We start from the raw sequence: 20501 nt of genomic DNA on the forward strand, positions 1-20501 counted from the left end.
GGCCACTCCCACCAAGGCCGCCTCACATGTCACTGTGAAGAGGGCCACATCTGCAGCACAAATCCCTTCTTTCCCACCGAAACTTCCACCCAGCACCCAGAACAAGGAGTGGGGTGGGGGTGGGGGTGTGGGGGAGGGGGGACTGCTACAGAAGCTCCATGTAGGAGTTAGACTCTTAGAAGCAGAAGTCAGTACACGCTGGGAGTTACTCTCTTCCTCTGAGCCAACAGAGCTCAAGTTAACACTAGGTTAATTTATAAGTGAAAAAAATTCAGTAGAAAGATTTATACAAGGCAATCTTAATTATCTTAGCACAAGTCTGTTCTGAAATTCTCAGTACAGCTTTTGCCTTTTCCCTCTGCTGGACTGCTAATCACTCCCTGGTCTTGCACCCACCCACCCGACCCCGTGTCCTCTCTCAAACTACTCTTCTGGCAGTCTTTCTTTCTCACCTCAGTTCATGGCTACTCCCATCCTTCTGGTTCTTTGGGCCCAAAACCTCATTCATCTTGGATTCATTCCTTCTCCCCTATCCCTCTTCTAATCAGTTAGTGGGAAATCCTGGCAGCTTCACCTTCAAAACAGAGCCCAAATCTGAACCTTTGCAATTCTTCCCTGCTTCCACCCTTGTACAAACTACCTCTCATTTACAGCAGGTGCTTTACTGGTATCTCTGCTTCTGCCCTCACCCCTTCCCAGCCTATTCGCAACCCAGTGCCAGAGCCATCCTTTAGAAAGAAAGTAGGATTATGTCACTCTTTTACCCAGAGCCCTAAAAGCCATTCAAATGCCCCATCAGGTCCTGTGTGATCCACCTCCCCCCGGACCCCAGCTCTAGCCCTGGCCTCTATGTTTCCTGCTTGGTGAGCCCTTTCTGAACTACCATATCTACCATTTCAACTCCTGACCTTCATTAACTGTTCTTCTCTGTGTTTTATTTTCTTCTGTAAACTTATCACCAACTTATGTGCATATATGTATACATACAGTGGGTGCTCAATGCAAATCTCTCTCCTCTTTGGGGAAGCTTTCCTTGGCCACCCTATCTAAAGCCATTTCTTCCTCAATAACTATGCATCCTATCACCGTTTTATGTTTCCTCTAGCACTTTTCACAATAAAATTATCTTGTTTTCTTATCTGTCTTTTGCATTAAATGTAGCCCAGAACTCCATTATGCTCTGTTCTATCCTTGCCAGCACTTAGAACAGGGCTTGGCACAGAGCAGGTGCTCAGGAAATGCTTCTTAAATGAATGGAGCACCTTTATGACAATCCAATTCCATTACTTGTTTTCCTTAACTAGTTTTCTTGAAATTTCTACTCGATACAAAAAAAAGAAAATGTTCACCTATATAGCTTTAACCTGGGTTCACCAACTGTTCAGTGTTGCTAAATGTGTGTCTCTCTTCTCTATACATGTGTACACACAGTACACATTTCTTTTCAGAGCCAATTTGAAAGTGAATCATGACATTTTACCCCGAAATACTTCAGCATGTATCTCTTAAAAACAAGAATATTGAAGGAAAAATACCACATGATCTCACTCATTCATGGATAATAGAGACCATTATAAACTTTTGAACAATAATAGATACAGAGGCAGAGCTGCCTCAAACAGATTGTCAAACTGCAGCGGGAAGGCCGGGGAGGGTTGAGGGGCAGGAGGGAGCGGGGTAAGAGATCAACCAAAGGACTTGTATGCATGCATATAAGCATACCCAACAGACATAAGACACTGGGGGATAGGGGAGGCTAGGGGACTGTCAAGGGCGGGGGGAAAAAAAGAACACATATGTAATACCCTTTGTAATACTTTAAGCAATAAAAAAAAACACTAAAAAAACACACACAAGAATATTATTTTACTACCCAAGAAAAGTAATGTTGACACAATATTATAAACTTATACATAATATACATTCATACTCTCTAAATTGCTCCAATGATGTTCTTTATAGTTTTTTTTTCCAATCTGGGAGCCAATGCAGAATCCCTTATTTCATTTGTTCTTAGTTTCCTTTACTCTAGCACATTCCCCAATCATTTTGAACTTTCATGGCAGTGATATTATTGAAAAATTCCAGCCAACTGTCTTGAAGAATGTCCCATAGAGGGTGTTTAGCCATAGTAGTGTGTTCAAAAGTTAATCTGATTTAATCTTTTATTCCGTGTCATTAATTAACCAATTTAATATGTAATGAGTTCATGTTTCCATTTGATTTACATTTTAAGGTTTGCCACTTTTCATGTTCTTGATTGAATTTTAATTTGTTAACTATGTAAAACACCCAAAAGGTTCAAAAGTGAACATAAAGTAGATGCTTTCTGAGTCACTGCCATTCCAAATTCTTTCACTTTGTTTTGCTCACTTTCCATAGGTCACCATTTTCATTTTTTTTATAGCAAAAGGTGGAAATTTATTGAGAAACTCCCACGAGGGGAGGGGGAAAGAGTCCCACCGCACAGACTCCCATGTGGGGAGGGGGAAAGAGTCCCCCATTTTCATATTTTATCTTATTTATGATTCTTTTTACAAAATGTGCAAATGTATATGTACTTACAAATTATAGATATACATTAATACATTGTAAATATATATCCTATTTTCCTTTGTTTCTTGTACAAAAGGAAGCATACCATATGAAGTATATGTATTCTTCTGCATCCTATTTTTGTCTTCTAAAATACTGGTCATCATTCCACATTAGTTCATGGAGACCTTTCTTTTTTATGTGGTTGTGTGGTTGTACACACATACATGTAGGTAATCTTGCACATATATTGTTTTGTATTTTAGTGGGCTATTATGGACTAAACTGTGTCCCCCAAATTCATATGTTGAAGTGCTAACCCCCAATGTGACTCTATTTGGAGACAGGGACACTAAGGAGGTAATTAAGCCTAAATGGTGTCATAAGGGTGAAGCCTTGATTAGCTAGAATTGGTGTTCGTAAGAGGAAGAGTCACCAGTGTTCTCTCTCTCTGTGCACATGTGAGGACACAGGAGAAGGCGGCCGCCTACAAGCCAGGAAAAGAGGCCTTGTCAGAAAACAACTTTTCATAGCACCTTGATCTTGAACTTCCAGCCTCCAGAACTGTGGGAAAATAAATTTCTGTTGTTTAAGCTCCCAGTCTGTGATATTTTGTTATGGCAGTTTGAGAAGACTAATATATGGGTATCAGAGGAGTTAAATGCTATAGGTCTCCCATGAAAACAAAATAAAGATTGATTTAAGATAAAACCACTTAAAAAACCACACACACACACACACACATACACACACACACACTCACACACATTTCTGGAGGCTCCTGAGGGGGGAGTAAGGCAGAACCAGCATTCCATTGATCACAGAATAGGTAACAGTTTGCATTAAATTGGTTTAAATTCCAGTGTGAGCCTCTCAGGTGCAGATCCATTGGAGCATCATATCTGTTTTGACTCACTCTCCTGAAATCTCAGTCACACCCATGTCAGTTGTCTCCTCCAGGCTTTGGGCACACTGCAGGGAAACCACCTCTTTCTGCAGGGCCCCCAGTGAGTGGCCCTCTGATACAGGGAAACATGGCGAGGAAAGAGTGGTGTGAGTTCCAGGGACACCCAGGGGTCCAGGCTTTCCAGGTGTCCTTTTTCTTTCTTTAAAGAACTTTAAATTTTATTTTCAATTACAGTTTACATTCAATAATTTATATTAGTTACTGGTGATGGTGTTCTCTTTTAATAAAGTTTAGTTAAGGTTGGAAGCAGCCTTTTTTTTTACAGTTATTTTTAAAAAATGTCATCATACTTCTCATTAATATAAAAACATGTCCTTGTTACTGAACATTCTGACACCGCCTTAAAGAAGCAGCTACTTAGAGATAGTTTGTACACAACTAGAGCCCGAAGTAAATTCTAAGCTTACTGAGTGACTTCCTAAAGCACACCTTTATAAATATTTATGCATGTTTAAAAATACCCACGGGAGAACTCTCCTGTTCGTCAGTACTTTTAAGAACTTACATGACAGGGTGGCAGGAAAAGAGAGACACTCCCCACATCCCCTACGTCCTTCATAGTCGCACAAAACTTGACTAGATGGTGAGAATTTCCTTCTCTATCTGGGGATGCATAGGGTCAGGCACTTGGAAAACAACTGAACTATTTTTGCTGAAAATAACACCAGTAATTTCCAGAGATGGAAAGGCAAAGGAGTCTTTTAATAAGAAAGCACTAATAGAAATCTATTCCCTTTATTGCTTTTTGGGTTGATTTTCATTTAGCCAGTGAGACTGTGAGTACAAGCTGGTTCAGCCCAAGTTAAGAACTTCAGTATCACAGACAGGTGCTTTTAGGGAGGAAACCGCTGAGGCCTGTGAAATCACGTATACAGCCACAGTGTAGAGTTTTATTTTATTTTTCCGGTATTATACTCCATATTTCATCTGGTCTTCCTTTCTTCCTTCCCTTCTATCCACTAAACTGTTCAAATAACCCTTTTATTATTAGAAAAATGTAATAATATATGCTGTAAGAAATTGGAAAACACAAACAAAATCCAGCACAGTCCCACAATTCATGGGTCACCATTATTAACACTTTAGTACATGTCCTTATGGTTCATCACACACACACACACACACACACACACACACACACACACACGCACACACACACACATTCATAGTTGTATTTTTTAATCAAAGCGAGATCATACTGGGCATGGTACTCCTCAGTTTGCCTTTTCCATAACCATCTTTCCATTTCAGGAAAATTTCATCTAAACCCAGACCACATTTGAATTTTCTCCAATCCCCAGCCCCTTCCCCAAAGCCCTTTATAACTGGTTTGTTCAAACCAGTAACTACCCCAGGACCATATCCTGCATCTGGTTTTTAAATCCCTTAAATCTTGTTTAATTTAGCATAGTCCCATTTATACGACCCTGACTTATTAAAGAAATCAGGCATTGGTTCTGAATAACATCCCACCCTGTGGATTGATCCTGTTGCTTCCTCATGGTGTTGTTAAGCTTATTTCTCTAATCCTTGATTTTCCTCTAATTGGAAGTTATATCAAAAGGTTTTATAACATCAAGCTATATACTGAATACATCATTGGGGATTTTGTGCATTTTATGAATATTTGCATCAGAAGATATCTAATACCTGGCTGACCCATTTGGGTTAGTGTGAAGGCAGTGTGTGTGTGGTATTACTTTGTGTCTCTGTGTGTTGCTTTGCTACTCCACTGATACCCATCACACATTCATCATAATGGTTTTAACTCTAAGTGATCATCTTTGTCTGAATTTATTCCAGACATTTCAAAATATGTGGCAACGGATTACAAATAACCTTGAGGCAAAGGCTTTGTCCTCTAGAAATTTAGCCTCTCCTTGATGTTCTTGTATCCACCTGTGCTAAGTAAGGGTTGGTGTTCATAATATCACTTGGGAGGCATACTCCTTCAAAAGTAATTTAGAGAGCTCCATGTATCTTCAGCCTGATAACCTGTGGGAGATGAGGTATTTCCCAAATAAATGAAGACACACTTAAAACCAGCAATCCAGAGTACACTGTTCCTCACAGAAGAACCAGCAATGGCAGTGTAAGTGTTGGAGCTCAATCTCACCCCTGCCCTCTTTTCTCGTCTTTTTCCTTAGAGGAATTCCTAGTGGTGTCAGCCATCGCCAATGTGCTGGTGTGCCTCACGTGTTTCTTCAGTTCTGCACTCTCAGTGGACACAGAAAGCACTATAGATACAGATCAAGGCCAGATGGCATCTTTCCCCACATGTGTGCTCTCATACCCAATTTTCAGGATCTCTGAAAGGCACCATCATTCTCACAGGTCGTCACATAAGCACAGACCTTCCTCTGGCTCATGCTAGACTCAGGGTGTGTCTCCTGGCTGTGCCCTCTGTCTGGAGTGGTTTGTTGTTCCATCTGTCAAGCATTCCACTGCTAACCAAATATTCCTTAAATTGTCTCTCAGCACGTCACTTCACACTGCTTCAGTGGATTCCTATTGTTTACTTGATCAAGAATGAATTCTTCTGTCTAAATTTCATTCTTTCACAGGAAGGCCCCAGATAATCTGACCATATTTTGAATTATTTCCCCAAATTACCATTTGTGCTAGTTAAAGTGGGCTCCTCAATGCCCTTTGAGCGCTTCATTTGGGGCCTCTGTCACACCAGTGTCTTTCCCTGCAGGATCTCTCCCGACTCGTTCCCTAAGACAGTGTTATCAGTTAACATGTAGGTGGCCTAAGCTTTCTGCAGGAGATGCAAGGGAAATCCTGCCCACACCCCCATCTGAACCTTTGCAGCACAAACAACAGCCAATACCTCTTGGCTTTTACAACACATGTTCTTCAAATGTTCACCTTCGATTTCTATAATTTTGTCTTGATTCTTCAACTATATTGGAAAGAAATGGTCTTGCTTTATATTTCTAATTCATACCCAAATAAGTCACCTCTGACTTTACTGTGAAATCCTACCACATTCATTCCATGTCTGAATTTTTGGATTCAGGGCGGATTTTCCTTGTCTGTGGAAGTCACCTCTGGCCAGTTTGGCTCAGTGGACAGAGCGTTGGCCGATGGACCAAAGGGTCTTGGGTTGGATTCCAGTCAAGGGCATGCACCTTGGTTGTAGGCTCCTCCCCCGCCTGGGTTCATGCAGGAGGCAACCAATCGACGTATTTCTCTCACACCGATGTTTCTCTCGGTCTTTACCTCTCTCTTCCATTCTCCCTAAAAACCAATGGAAAAATGTCCTTGGGTGAAAAAAAAAGTCACCTCCGAAAGGGTCATGTATTACATTCCCCTGGCGTATGAAGTGCTGTACTGAAGCCATTTTGGCCTTTTGCATTTTTTGTTGTCTGACCTTTTGAGTTTTAAGCACACGCACACAACGTAACTCCTCTGAAGGTAATTCTATACTTTTTGTACCTTACTCCAGTGTCTAGTATCGTATACTATTATAAATTTTCCCCTAATATAGCTGAAATCCCTCACATGCAGCTGGGACACTATTTCTGTGGTTAGTGAATGAGATCACCTGGTCAACATCCACTATAAAGCCTCAAGCAGGAGGCACGGAGAAACTTTGTTCAACAGAACTTTGAAAGGTCATCACACTTCTCCACATGAACATCTTGTAAATCTGATGCATTTAACTCACCCCCTACCCCCAGATCTACAAAATCTGTGCTTCAAATATCTTCTCTTAGAATCCTTCTCATTTCCCCGAACCATGAAAGTTTTATCCCGAATCTTGGCGCCCCACATTTCTAATCGCTCCATTTTCCTATCTGTAAAGCATCAGTCACTGCCTGGGCTTCCACAGCTCCATCTGGCAGAAATAATACTCACACATGGTCCAAGGTGTCCACTGGGGAGGAAGAAAACATCTCTCTTGGTGCTAGAGTGCCCATTTTTACACGGCAAGACCATTGAGGTCCTCTTTTTTTAGCAGACATTTTCCTGGACTTTTAGTAACTTTCTTGTTTTCCCCACCCTTCTCTTTTTGTAACGAATAAAACAAGAAAATAGGTAAGTTGTAAGGTTTTAGAACGCCTCTTTGGACAGATCTTTGAAGTGACCTGCACACATAATTCCACTCCAAACCACATCACTCAACACGGCTCGGCACACATGTAGCCATTGCTTTCCCAGAGCTGCTCCACTCACTGCTGGGTGCTGGTGCCGCCTCCCCAAATGGTATCATCTATATAACACTCTTAGAAAAATAAACCGTCATTTGGTTCTGCATATAAAGAATTTAAAAAATAAAGAAATCACCCTAGCTGGTTTGGCTCAGTGGATAGAGCGTCAGCCTGTGGACTGAAGGGTCCTGGGTTTGATTCCCGGTCAGGGCACATGCCCGGGTTGCAGGCTCGATCCCCAGTGCGGGGCGTGCAGGAGGCAGCCGATCAATGATTCTCTCTCATCATTGATGTTTCTACCTCTCTTTCCCTCTCCCTTCCTCTATGAAATCAATAAAAATATATAAAAAAATTAAAAAATAAATCAATAGAATAGAAATGAAGACATACAAGGAATCAGAAAAAAAGTGAATAGCAATGACATTGAATACTATCCTTTATAAAGCAGAAGATAAAATGAAAAGAGTTGTTAATTCAACAAGCTGAAGGCCTGTAAATGTGGCCTTCTGTATCCTTCCTTTGATTTTCTTCTAAATGCAGGAATCTTTTGTTGGCTAAATCCCAGCATTTTTTTTACCCTCACCCTCAGGCCAACTTTTGGCTTGCTTGGAAACAGCTGCCAGTATTTCTCTTTGCTGCCAGTCAGTCAAAAAATGTGCTCACGTTGGAGGGCTGGCTCCATCCCACCCAGGGCGCTGAATGCATTAACTTTTTCACACACGGCCTCTTTGCCAGGCCGCACACAGAAGTCCATCTCAACAGCAAAGCTCACTGAATCACCGGTTAGTCTGGAGGTGGTGTCAATGTCAGTTAGAAAGACTGTCAACATATTTTGGAGTCTATGGCCAAGTGATAAATTTAACGATATGCATCTAGTTAATAGAAAAAAGGAACACTTCTGAAATATTAGGAAACCAAAAGTGCCATTATTTAATTGCTCCGCTCCTGAAAGTAAAAACAACCCTTTATCCAGTTTGTGCTTTGGTTTAGAACCAAAACAAACAAAATATAAACATAGAGTTGTTAACTGATTAGTGCCAATGATTTAATTTTACTTTCTTTGTGCTTCTAAGAACAGCCTTTTCTACTGACAAGGATGTACCACTCCAATGTCTGGATATAATCCATTTTATTAAGAAATTCCTGAATGAATTTTCTGGTTTACAGCTTGTCCAACCAAGATTCCAGGTGTTCTCACCCTAAGAACGGTCTCTTTCAAAAGCTGCCTGCTTGTATAACTGCACATCCATAAGAAATGTCATGGACACCCCTAACAATAGAGCTGAAACCTGAAGGAGTTTGGTGACATTCCAAGTTTTTAATGGAATGTAAATCCATTAAGATTATTAGGTAACTTTACTGATATCCTCAAATTTGTGCCAAGTGTTAAAGCTGCCAAAGAAAAGACAGAATAAAAACCGACTCTTGGATTCCAGCTCTGAGTATTTTGGTGTGGAAACTGTATTTTCTTGTAACTCATTTAAAAAACACACCATGCTTTCACTGTTTAATTGCAATCTCAGTTTTCAGGAAGCAAAGAGAAATGAGATACATAATCGATGTTTCTCTTCCGTTCGGCTTTCAGCCTAAATGGTCCTGCACTTTTATTGGCAAAGTAGGGCAGGTAATAACAGTGAACAAGAAAGCTATTCTAAGAAGTACTGGCTCAAGTGAAGTACCACTACATCACGAGTGACTCAACCATCTACTCAAGAGTGATTACTCTGCAACGATGAAGCCACACTAATTGGACAATGGCTTGCTGCCAGCTCATGTTGGCATGACCTACAATACCCTTGGCTGACAGCCATTCCGTCTCTCTATCACACCTTTTTTTTTTTTGTAATCTGTATGGGAAGTGGAAATAATTTTTAAAAACCCTCCCAAGTGCTATTTAACTTCTTATCATGAATTGAAAGTTTAATTAAGTATCCTGTTAAAGGCCTAGGTTCTATGATTAAATATGACAAAATAATAGTTATGATTACTGATCAAGTGAGGAACTTTACAGCTCTGAACTTTTGTCTTTAAGGTTATTATTAATTTTAATTGAAATAGTTAGGAGACTCCATAATAGGGGAAAGGAAAAATGTAAGGGACATTTAATTCATACGCAGAGAAGAGGTTTAGAATGAATAGATATACTGGTAACTAAAGTTTAATGCAAACAAATTGACTGTCAGAGGCTTTGTTACAGATCCACTTAAAATGTTGATTACTGTGGTCATCTTATATTATATAGGGATAAACAGCTATAGTGAAAGAAACCCTTAAACATGGCTTTGAAATCAGGTCGCTTAAAAATAATTTTTAGAGATGTCTTAGTTTTTGTCTATTCAACTCCTTCTACTTTGCCCAAATAGGAACATTTCTACATAAGTTTCTTGAAATAGGATTTATTGGCCTCAGGATTTAAACACTGTAAGAGGTTTGGAAACAGCTTATGCATTTCAGTTTTAAAATTAGCTATTGCCGTGGCTATTTTCACACCAGATTTCCCTCCCTCGGTATCAGCACCGCCGAGCAGCCTTCGGAGATGGAATCGAACAGTGTTAGCTTCTCTCTTCACGGCTCTGCTTTATTGCGCCCCCGTGTGAGACTGGGGCCCAGATTTCAGGGCTGGAAGTCACCTTTGCGTTACTATAAATAAGTTCTGCCTTTAGGCATTTCAGAATTATTAGCACAATTCTAGGACTTGAAAACTTCTTACTTGCCAGCAAGTAGTTACCTGGAATATTTTGACTTATTATTTATTTGCTTTTTTTTTTTTTAATCTGCTGCCAAGTCTCACTAATGCAACTTGGAAAATTGCACCATAGTTTCTAATGAGGATTCTGAGGTAAGAGTCATTTCATCAGACAAGACTGTGCTTTCCTTTTATGGGAAAAATAACAACTACTGTTTATATAGCACCATCCTTTCAAGAAGTTTAACATATCCCATTTCATTAATCCGAACAGCAGCCCTGCACGCCAAGCTGGTAACCCGTATTGTTACTCCCTGCACACTCCTATTGAAATGAAGGTCATTAAATGTAAAATACTGTGTCCAAAATCCTAAAACCTTCTGAAATGGTTAGAGAGCAATGATCTGCATCTTCCACAATCTGCCTAGGTTCTAGGTCATCCAATAGTGGTTCTACAGTTCTTTCACTGTCATCTCCTGTGAACTCTTATAAGACCATTTCTGAAAAGTCAGGGAATATTCACAAAGATAAGAGACATGAGTTCTCTCCTCTTCTGAAGTTGTGTGGTTCTCTCCTGACCAGTCTCCATGGTCGTTCCCTCCTTCTCAACCCAACTTCTCTCCTCTCTTTTTGTCCAGAAGAATTTCTTTTCTCCCTCCAGCAGGGATCTAGAAAAGTTCATAGGTTTACAAATTTATATATAGCATGGGATAGGACTTCAGAGTTCATTCAGCCAGAGTCCATCATTTTCAGATAGAGATGTACCTTGCTAGATTGAGTCCGTCCCCTTGGTCAATAGATCCTGTCCTCTCAAGGGCATTCATTTAATAATTGACTTTCTGTCTCCTGTATCAGCAAGTTTTCTCTCTCTTTTGGAACTTTCCCATCAACCCAAGTATTAGTCAGCATGGGCTAGGCTCTGCTGTGGTGACATATAAACAGCAAATCTTAATGGCTTAACATAAAATTTATTTCTCATTCATGTCAGGTCTGATTTGAGTCAGATGGCTCCCCTCCAAAAGTGACTCAGGGATCTGGGCTGCCTGAGTTTGGCACATCAACCACTTTCTCTTCATCTCTTAGCACAAAATACACGTACTAATTATAAATTAGTAACTCCACCTTAGAGTTTTTTGTTTTTTTTTGATACCAGTTAAATGAACAGAAAGAACATGAATAACTCACACCTACGTTTAACTGCCTCATACCAGAATCGACACATGATTTCTATTCATATTTCATTAGCTACTTCTAGTCACATAACACACCGGACTGCAAATTTGGTCTTCCTTTGAGTCCAGGATTGAGGAAAATTGGATATGGGTGAAAACTGATAATCTTTACCACAGAGTGAAAACATGCTGAAATTTCTTTATACTTAAAACAAAACAAAACAAACAAACAAACAAACAAAGGAAACCTCTTTTGACACCATTTTCCTCCAGTTATTGAACTACTCTGCTCCCTTTAATTTAAAAGGCGGACATACAGATGGCCAATATATACATATGAAAAAATGCTCAACGTCACTGATCATCAGAGAGATACAAATTAAAACCACAATGAGGTATCACCTCACACCTGTCAGAATGAATCAATAAATAACAATCATCAAGTGCTGGTGAGGATGTGGAGAAATGCAGACTGCTGGTGGGAATGCAGACTGGGGCAGCCATTCTGGAAAACAGTATGGAGTTTCCTCAAAAAATTAAAAATGGAACTGCCTTTTAACCCAGTGATCCCACTTCTGAGAATATATCCCAAGAATCCCAAAACACCAATCAGAAAGAATATATGCACCCCTATGTTCATAGCAGTGTTATTTACAATAGCCAAGATCTGGAAACAGTCCAAGTGCCCATCAGTGGTTGAGTGGGTAAAAAAGCTTTCATACATTTACACAATGGACTACTATGCAGCTGTGAAAAAGAAGGATCTCTTACCTTTAACAATAGCATGGATGGACCTAGAGATTATTATGCTAAGTGAAATTAGCCAGTCAGAGAGAAACCATTATAATCTCACTTATATATGGAATCTAATGAACAAAATAAACTGACGAACAAAATAGATCCAGAGCGATGGATACCTGGGACAGATAGACAGATCTCAGATGTGAGGGGAGTGGGGAGGACTGGATAAAAGAAGGTGAAAAGATTAGCCAAAGGATATACATGCATAGCCCATGGACACAGACAACAGTGAAGGCCAGGGGAGGGAGGGACACAGGGGCTGGGCGGAGGTGGGCAAAGGGGGGGATGGGGAACATCTGTAATAGTGTCAACAATAAAAACAAACAAACAGACCTTAAAAATGTAGCTTACATTAGCTTTTTCAAATTCTACTCTTCCCATTCTTTCTTGAATACAATTGATTTCGTCTTTGTCCTAGACATGCTGCCCCAGAAGTGCTCAATGAAATCACAAATGGCTTCCAAATTGCTGGATAGTCAATATTCAGCCTTGGTCTTAACTGACTAACAGCATCATTTGACATGGTTGATTACTCTCTCTCCTTGAAATACTTTTCCTGGCTTCCAGCACTCTTTGTCTATTCTGCTGGTTCCATTTTATCTCCCTGACTTTTTTTAAAAAATTAATTTCAGAGAAGAGGGGGGGAGGGAGGGAGGGGAGGAGGGAGGGAGGGAGAGAGAGAGAGAGAGAACATCGATAAGAGAGAATCATGGGTCAGCTGCCTCCTGCATGCCCCCTACTGGGGATGGAGCCCACACCTGGGCATGTACCCTGACCAGGAATCGAACTGTGACCTATGGGTCAACGCTCAACCACTGAGCGACACTGGCCTGGCTCTCCCTGACTTCCTAATACTGGAATACTGGAAAGCCCAAGGCTCAATCCTGGAACCTCTCCCGCCCCCGCCCCCTGCCCCGGCATCTACACTTATTCCCTTGGTGATTGTGTCCTGTCTTGTAATTTTCAATATCCCCGATACTCTGGTATTAAAACTTCTATCTCTAGGCTAGAGTTCTCTCATGGATGGCAGCCATGCGTCCTCCTGTGTACTAGATATCTTTATTTATTTATTTATTTATTTATTTATTTATTTATTTATTTAATTACTGCTTAAAGTATTACAAAGGGTATTACATATGTCTCCTTTTTTCCCCCGCCCTTGACAATCCCCTGGGATATCTCTATTTAGATTTAACAGATATCTCAAACTTAATATGTACAAAACAGAATTCATAATTCCAACCCCCTCCTCAAACCTACTTCTCCCAGTCTTCACCAATCTTAGTGAATGGCAACTCCATTCTTCAACAGCTCAGGCCTCAAACCTTGAAGATATCCTAACTCCTCTCTTTCTCTTTCATCCTATGTCCAACCAAAAGAAGATCCCATAAGCTTTACCTCAAAAATCTCACCAGAATCTGACACTGATCACCACCTACTGCTATCATCCTGATCTAGGCCATCATGCCATGCCTACTTCTGCCCTTGCTCTCTTTCCATCTATTTTCACACAGAAATCAAAATGATCTTCTCCTGTGAAACCCTCCAAAGGCCTCCCAGTTCATTCCAAGAAAAGGTAATGTGTTCAACAAGTTCACAGCCTGGCCCTGTTACCTCTCAGCTGCTTCCTCCCACTTTCTTGCTCACTTGGCTCCTGTGTGTCAAACATGCCAGTCTCAGGGCCTTTTCCTTGCTATCCCTTCTGCTTGGACCACTCTTTCTCCAGATGTCAGCAGAGCTGGCTTCCTTACATCCTTCAGGCCTCCATTTAAAAGTCACCTCCCAAATGGTCCTTTCTTGACCACCATGTCTAAAGTGGCAATACCTATAACCTGGTGTTTCTTAACCCCCTTCTCTGTTTTATTTTCCTTGATGGCATCCAACAAAGTACATATTATATTTATTCATTTTCTGTCTCTCCACTGGAAAGTAAGCTCTCTGTTGCTTACTAGGTTCACCCAGCATCTAGAATAATGCCTGTTACATAGTAGGGCCTTGATAAATATTTGCTGGAAGAATGAATAAGTGAGTGAGGAAACAGAAGCCCAACGAGGTTGACTGGCTTGTTCAGGAACTTCCATGCATTTAGTGCAAAGGTCCAGACTCTGGTTTCCTGAGTCACTCACTACTGATGCTCCTTAGATCTCAAAATTTGCCTGTTAAGAGTTTTGTCTAGGTGGTGAATGGGTGAGGCCAAAGGGCTGACTCTGTGTGCTGGGATCGGTGAGTGTTTTGTTCTTCCTATCTTGGTTATGCCACTTGCCAAAGACCTCACCCATTGCTTCTCACCAAATCTCACCTCCCATAGTTAAACCTAGGCTCAGAATGCTGTTGGCATCCTGTACTGTAGCGTTAAATAGCATTTCATACTGAAAAGACTGTTCAAAGACAATCATGCCTGTCTTATTACTTCTTTAAAAGACTGGACCTACGCCATCCCAGAGACATTAACAGCTTTCATATCCTCTGAAAACTTTCAGACAAGAAGATGCCATAATTTCCTCTATGCTTGGCAGTGCTACCACAGGAACGTTCTTTATTGCACCCTGTGGTTAAGGCTTAACAACAAATGCCTTTTCTTCAGAATCCTTTTGGGTCGGCTGTCCTTTTTGCTTAGCACTGGAAAAAACAAGATTTGCCCTAAAATGTTGAGAGAGAGAGAGAGAGAGAAGGAAGGAGAGAGAGAGAGAGAGAGAGAGAGAGAGAGAGAGAGAGAGCGCGCAAAAGACAAGGCTAGAGAGTGAGCAGAAGTCTGAAATACATTTATACCTAAGAAAGCATACGGTCCACCTGAAGGGGCCATATTTACCCCTACCCTGTAGCTATTCTCTGCAAGAACCCTTCCCCATGAAAGGACATGGGGAAAAGCCCAAAGAAAGGTGGTGGAGCCTTGGCAATAACCTCTTTTCCCTCTAGTTTTTAATATTTATTTTTGACAAATAAAAATTGTGTCTATTTAAGGTATACAATGTTATTTTGATATATGCAGAAACTATGAAGTGATTACCACAATCAAACCAATTAACATATTGATCACCTCTCATAGTTATTTTGTGTGTGTGGTGAGAACAATTGAGACCTACTCTCTTAGCAAATTTCAAGTATATAAACACACTATTAACTACAGTCAGCATGCTGTACCTTAGGCTTCCAGACCTTATTCATCTTATAACTGAAAGTTATTTCCCCTTTTGCCCTACCCCCCACTCCTGTGGTACCCAACCATTGCACTCTCTGTTTAGAGGAGTTTACTTCTTTTTAGATGCTACATACATGGTCTCACATTGCTACATGAGATTATACAATATTTTTCTTTCTATGTCTGGCTTTTTTTTCACTTAGCATAATGTCCTCCAAGTTTACACATGATGCTGCAAACAGCAAGATTTCCTTTTTTTTTTTTACAAATGAATAATATTCCATTGTGTGTATGTATGTGTGTGTATATATGTATGTATGTCGCATTTTTCTCTATCCAGTCATATGTCAATAAACATTTCGGTTGTTTCCAAATCTTGGCTATTGTGAATAATGCTACAATGAACATAGGAGTGCAGACATCTCTTCAAGATAGTGATTTTATTTCTTTGGATTTATACCCAGAAGTGGGATTGCTGGATCACATGGTAGTTCTATTTTTAATTTTTTTGAAGGACCTCCATACTGTTTTGCACAGTGGCTGTATTAATTTAGATTCCCACCAACAGTGCACAAGGGTTCCCTTTTCTCCACATCCTCGTCAGCATTTGTTATCTTTTGACTCTTTGATATCAGACCTTGGCAAAAACCTCCTAACAGCTGCTCTTCCCCTGGTATTTTGGAAGGGAGCCAAGCAGCCCCATATGAATGGGGTTGAATGGCAAACCCATTGCGGGCTCCATGTCTTCTAAGGAAGCACACCCCATTCCTGCCCTCTGCACTTGACACACCGTAAGAATGAACTTCATGATTGTGATGCACTTCCAGCATGGTCGGCATCCAGCCCAACACGGTTTTAGTGACTATAGCTAAGCAGGTGCTTGTTGAGCCAACTTTAACACTAATGAGCAGTGGGATAATGGCCTTGCAATGCTTGGCACAGCAGCCACTGTCTCTTCATCTCTTAGCACAAAATATACTTACTAATTATAAATTAAATTATCTGTTTCATTATTTAATGAAAGTACTAAGTATAATGTCTTCTCTTCCACTGTTGGCTGACACACATTCCTGAGTGTTTTTTAACGGGGAGCCAACACTCAACTCATATAACTTCTAGGGACTATCTGCCACTCCATTTTAGGGGGAAGAAAGCAAGAGAGTTCAATGACTTCTTGGCTCCTGGAAGGAGGTCTCTAGTTTTGTCTCTCCCCCTTCCAGTTAAGAGGTTATACCAGCACTGTGGCTCTAATTTGCTGGTAATCGCATTGCCCATCAATACTCAGGATTTGGGGGTAGAAATGTACAATTGGACAGCAGCTGGAAGCAGAGCTGGGTTTGGCCTAAACTGACCGAGCAGGGGTGGTGGCAGTCTGTATCTGGAAGTTTCTTAGTCCGAGGAGGAGCTCTCAGACTTGGTCCTGCTGGCCCCTGGGAAATACAACGGCTGTCTGGCCGGGGAGTGTAGAGGTGGGCCAAGTGTGAACAAGACTGGGACAGGGCCAGAAGCTGATTTGAATTCAGTGAGAGAATGATGATGAGGTTCAAAGATTTCCAAAGGGCTAATCACATGCTTTATCTTACATCATATGAACCAAATGCCAGTTAGTTCCAGGCAGCTACTTTCCAAGGTAGTGTTTGGGATTTCTTGTTGCTCACCACTTAATTCAAATTCTATGAAGTCATTCACTGAACTAGGAGGTACAATGACCACAGAGCCTGCAAAGACATTTCAGTGTGTACACAGCAAGGAGAAGAAAACAATGCCCAGTGCTGGGGGCCACAGGAGGGGTGTCCTGAGCAGGGGGGCGGGACTCCTGGAAGGAGGCTTCAGAAACAATGACAGACCCACAAAGGAAAATGCCACTGGGGCTGGCTCCCACGCCCATCAGCAAGATACTTAGAGCTGGGTTACAGACAATAGGAATTCATGTTTCACAGGAAGAAAGAAGTATCTAGTTATGTATGAAGGTTTCAGGTACTTGAGCAGCCAGAATGCTTTCATGGTTTGGAAATACAGACAATATAGGGACAGCAATCATTTTACATGGCTAGGAAGAAAGAAAATCAACACATCGCATATTCCCACTTAACTGGAACACAATCAATCATAAAGGTCAAATAGCAGGTTTTTGTGTGATTACACAGTGTGCCTCTTACTTTAAAGAGTGCCCCATGCCAAGGAAATAAGATACTGTCAGGGCTTTGATCTAAAAAGAAACTTTCAGGTTACAGCTGTGTGCATTTATATCTCGGTTTCCTTTAAACTTTACTGACTTGGCATCATATTATGATAAATAATTCAAAGACATCAGAATTTTAGGGGCTTTTACAGATAAGAACTGGGGCTCACAGAGGTTTAGTGCCTAGATCAGACTCCCAGAGGTAACCAGGCAGGCAGGGCTTCCGGCACATGGTCCAGGGAGGCTCAAAATGGGGCCAGCAGACACTGAAGAGAGGCTGATTACATAAAACATGATTTGCACCTGTAAATACATATATACGTGTGTACGTGTATATATATATCAATTGATTTCAGAGAGGAAGGGAGAGGGAAAGAGAGATAGAAACATCAATGATGAGAGAGAATCATTGATTGGCTGCCTCTTGCATGCCCCACATTGGGAACAAGCCAGCAACCAGGCATATGCCCTGACCAGTAATTGAACTGTGACCTCCCGGTTCATAGGTTGATACTCAACCACTAAGCCACGCCGGCTGGGCCATTTACAAATATATTTTAATTTTTTTTAAATCAGTGAAAAAAAAAAACATACAAATGAGGTGGCTCTCAAAGAGATACAGGTAATAAATGAACTATAATCCTCACACCCCTCCCCCTAAGACCATTTTGGATAAATAAACGTTTTCCAAATATTGCCAGGGAATTCCAGAGTAGGAATAAATTTAAAAGGCATTCTTGCTTCTCACCTAGAGAACAAAGGGTTTTACATTTGACAGATATTTACTGTGGGATAGGGACCATGCTGAGAACTTTCATATTCATCATCCCACGGAATAATGGGTACTCGCCCACTCTTGCAGATGAGGAAAATCCAGCTCCCATCACCCAGTCACACCAGAGCTGCCGTTCCTTGGCCTTCCCACATTACTTGGTACGTAAGCTACCCCAGCCCCAATTACATCACCTTCAACTGATTTGTCCTTCGGCTTCTAGTTTTGGGATCATTCTAGTTACCTATTTGTAAGTGCTGTGAGGAGGAGTAAGGAGACTTTTTGTGAGTTCTCACTTTATCAGGTGGCCACTCTCCCGTTCTGCAGGACTCACGGCAGATGTTGCTTAACAAGGGACTGGATTTGCTGATCCTCTCTGACTCCCATGTCTTACTTGTCTGGCTATTTGTTTTTATTTTATGTTGAATTTAGATGCCTTTCTTGCCCCACCCCTTCCTGTTGCCTTATACATAGCCTCTTTACTCATTTGTATGATCAGGGCTCTGGAGGCATTGGGGTCTATGACCCTGGGATTTAATGCCAGTGGTCCTCATCAGAACCCCACATCAGGGTGGTGGGATCTTTGGTTTCTCCTAGGGTTGCCGTGAAGAGCTGCTCAGTGGATTACTGCTCAACTCTGGGGGAGACTGTGGACGTGAGCTTCACCCCTGGGAGCTGTGCAGTGGTGGTGGTGGCCGTGGTGTTGTGCACTGTGCTGGTGCACAGGGAGTGATTCTGGCCCTGAACACAAAGACCAAGGCTGCTCAGTGTTATCCGTGGTCCCATGAAAATGAAGGGGAATGAGGATGATGGAAGAAGAGACATTGTATGCACAGTTCAAAGGGTGGCCAATTTAGTGGTTTGTCATTATTATGAAGCCCATCATTTGAATTCCTGCAGCTCAAACCATCCAATTGAATGTCATCTCTGGACAGATCAGGTCCAGGCACCAGTGTCCTCAATAGACTGAAATGACTCAATTTACTGAAGTAATTAAGAAACCTGAGTAGGGTATTTTCAACAATGGTGAGAAAAGCAAGTTTGCACTTCTTAGAATCATCCTATATTAACTGTCAAAATTTCAGCTTGCTTTTTACTTTTTCCCCAAGCAAGAACGGTGCTGTGAATACTCTCGTTCTTCAGCTCTCAGGGGAACTCAAGTGCTCCTTCAATCATTTGAAACAGAAAAATCATAGCAACAGTCCCAGTGATTCAGATCCCACATCGAGGACTGTACCAAACCTCGGCTGTGAACTACTCAAAACCTGAAGAGTCAGTGAACCAGAAACTGAGTGGCTGTGAGCCACAGGTGGGGTTCGGTTCCCTTCAAGAAAGATGCTCTGTTCAGATTCGTGCCTCTGAGACTTTAAAGGCATCAAACAGAAACTGGCTATGACATAAACCTAACATGTGGGTGACTTGGACATCAGCCCCTGAGTGGGGATGTGGCACAGGGTCCACCTTCTAGCTCCCATCCAGCCAACTGTCTACAAGCCAATATGTCTCGATTAGCAACACACACAATCAAACCAAACTACTGTACCTCCTCCGGCAAGCTGACCACCAAGTCATTTTTCGTCTGTCCGACCAGCGCCTGCCAGAAGTATTCACTGCACGCAGCCAGCACAGCCCGGTGGGCCCGGAACTCCTTCCTCTCCACAATCAGAGTCACGTCACAGAGAATATCCTTTTTCCGCTGGTCATTGAGGCCCAGGAGGATGTTGGTGCAGTGGACTGTGGACTCATACACATACATGGGGGAGTCAGGCTTCTCATCCACAGACATGCCGTTCAGACCCTGAAAGAAAGAGAGGCCGGGTCACCTCTATCTGAGTCACAGAGAGAAGGTGAGGAAGAACTTCATGGTTCCTGAGTCTCATTGCCATGAGCCAGGCAGAAAGGGGCAGAAGTGCTCATTAGCATTTCCATGCTCAGCACAATGAGCTCAGAAAACATATTGGAGAGTCGGATTTTCTGGCTGACTTTACCATTTCCATTTACTGCGTCCTTTTACCCCATGGAAATGAAGCCAGATCTTTAATGGAACACCCAAAACATTTAAAACGCATACATACTTTAAAACTTGGTAG

At 41.5% G+C, this 20501-nt stretch overlaps 1 protein-coding gene across 1 annotated transcript in view; it reads right to left on the minus strand.

Annotated features, from left to right (window-relative positions):
* Positions 1 to 20209, minus strand: part of BACH2 (BTB domain and CNC homolog 2) — a gene marked incomplete at its 3' end in the record, with an annotated part of 73113 nt that extends 52904 nt beyond the window's left edge. Inside the window, exon 1 of the mRNA XM_081095091.1 lies at positions 19955 to 20209. Coding sequence (XP_080951217.1) covers positions 19955 to 20197 — 243 coding nt within the window. The 5' untranslated portion in view covers positions 20198 to 20209. The remainder of the gene's footprint in view (positions 1 to 19954) is intronic.
* Between the last annotated feature and the right edge of the window lie 292 nt (positions 20210 to 20501).

This window comes from Myotis nattereri (genome assembly GCF_964212035.1).
Source record: "Myotis nattereri genome assembly, chromosome: 6".
Classification (NCBI taxonomy): Eukaryota; Metazoa; Chordata; class Mammalia; order Chiroptera; family Vespertilionidae; genus Myotis; species Myotis nattereri.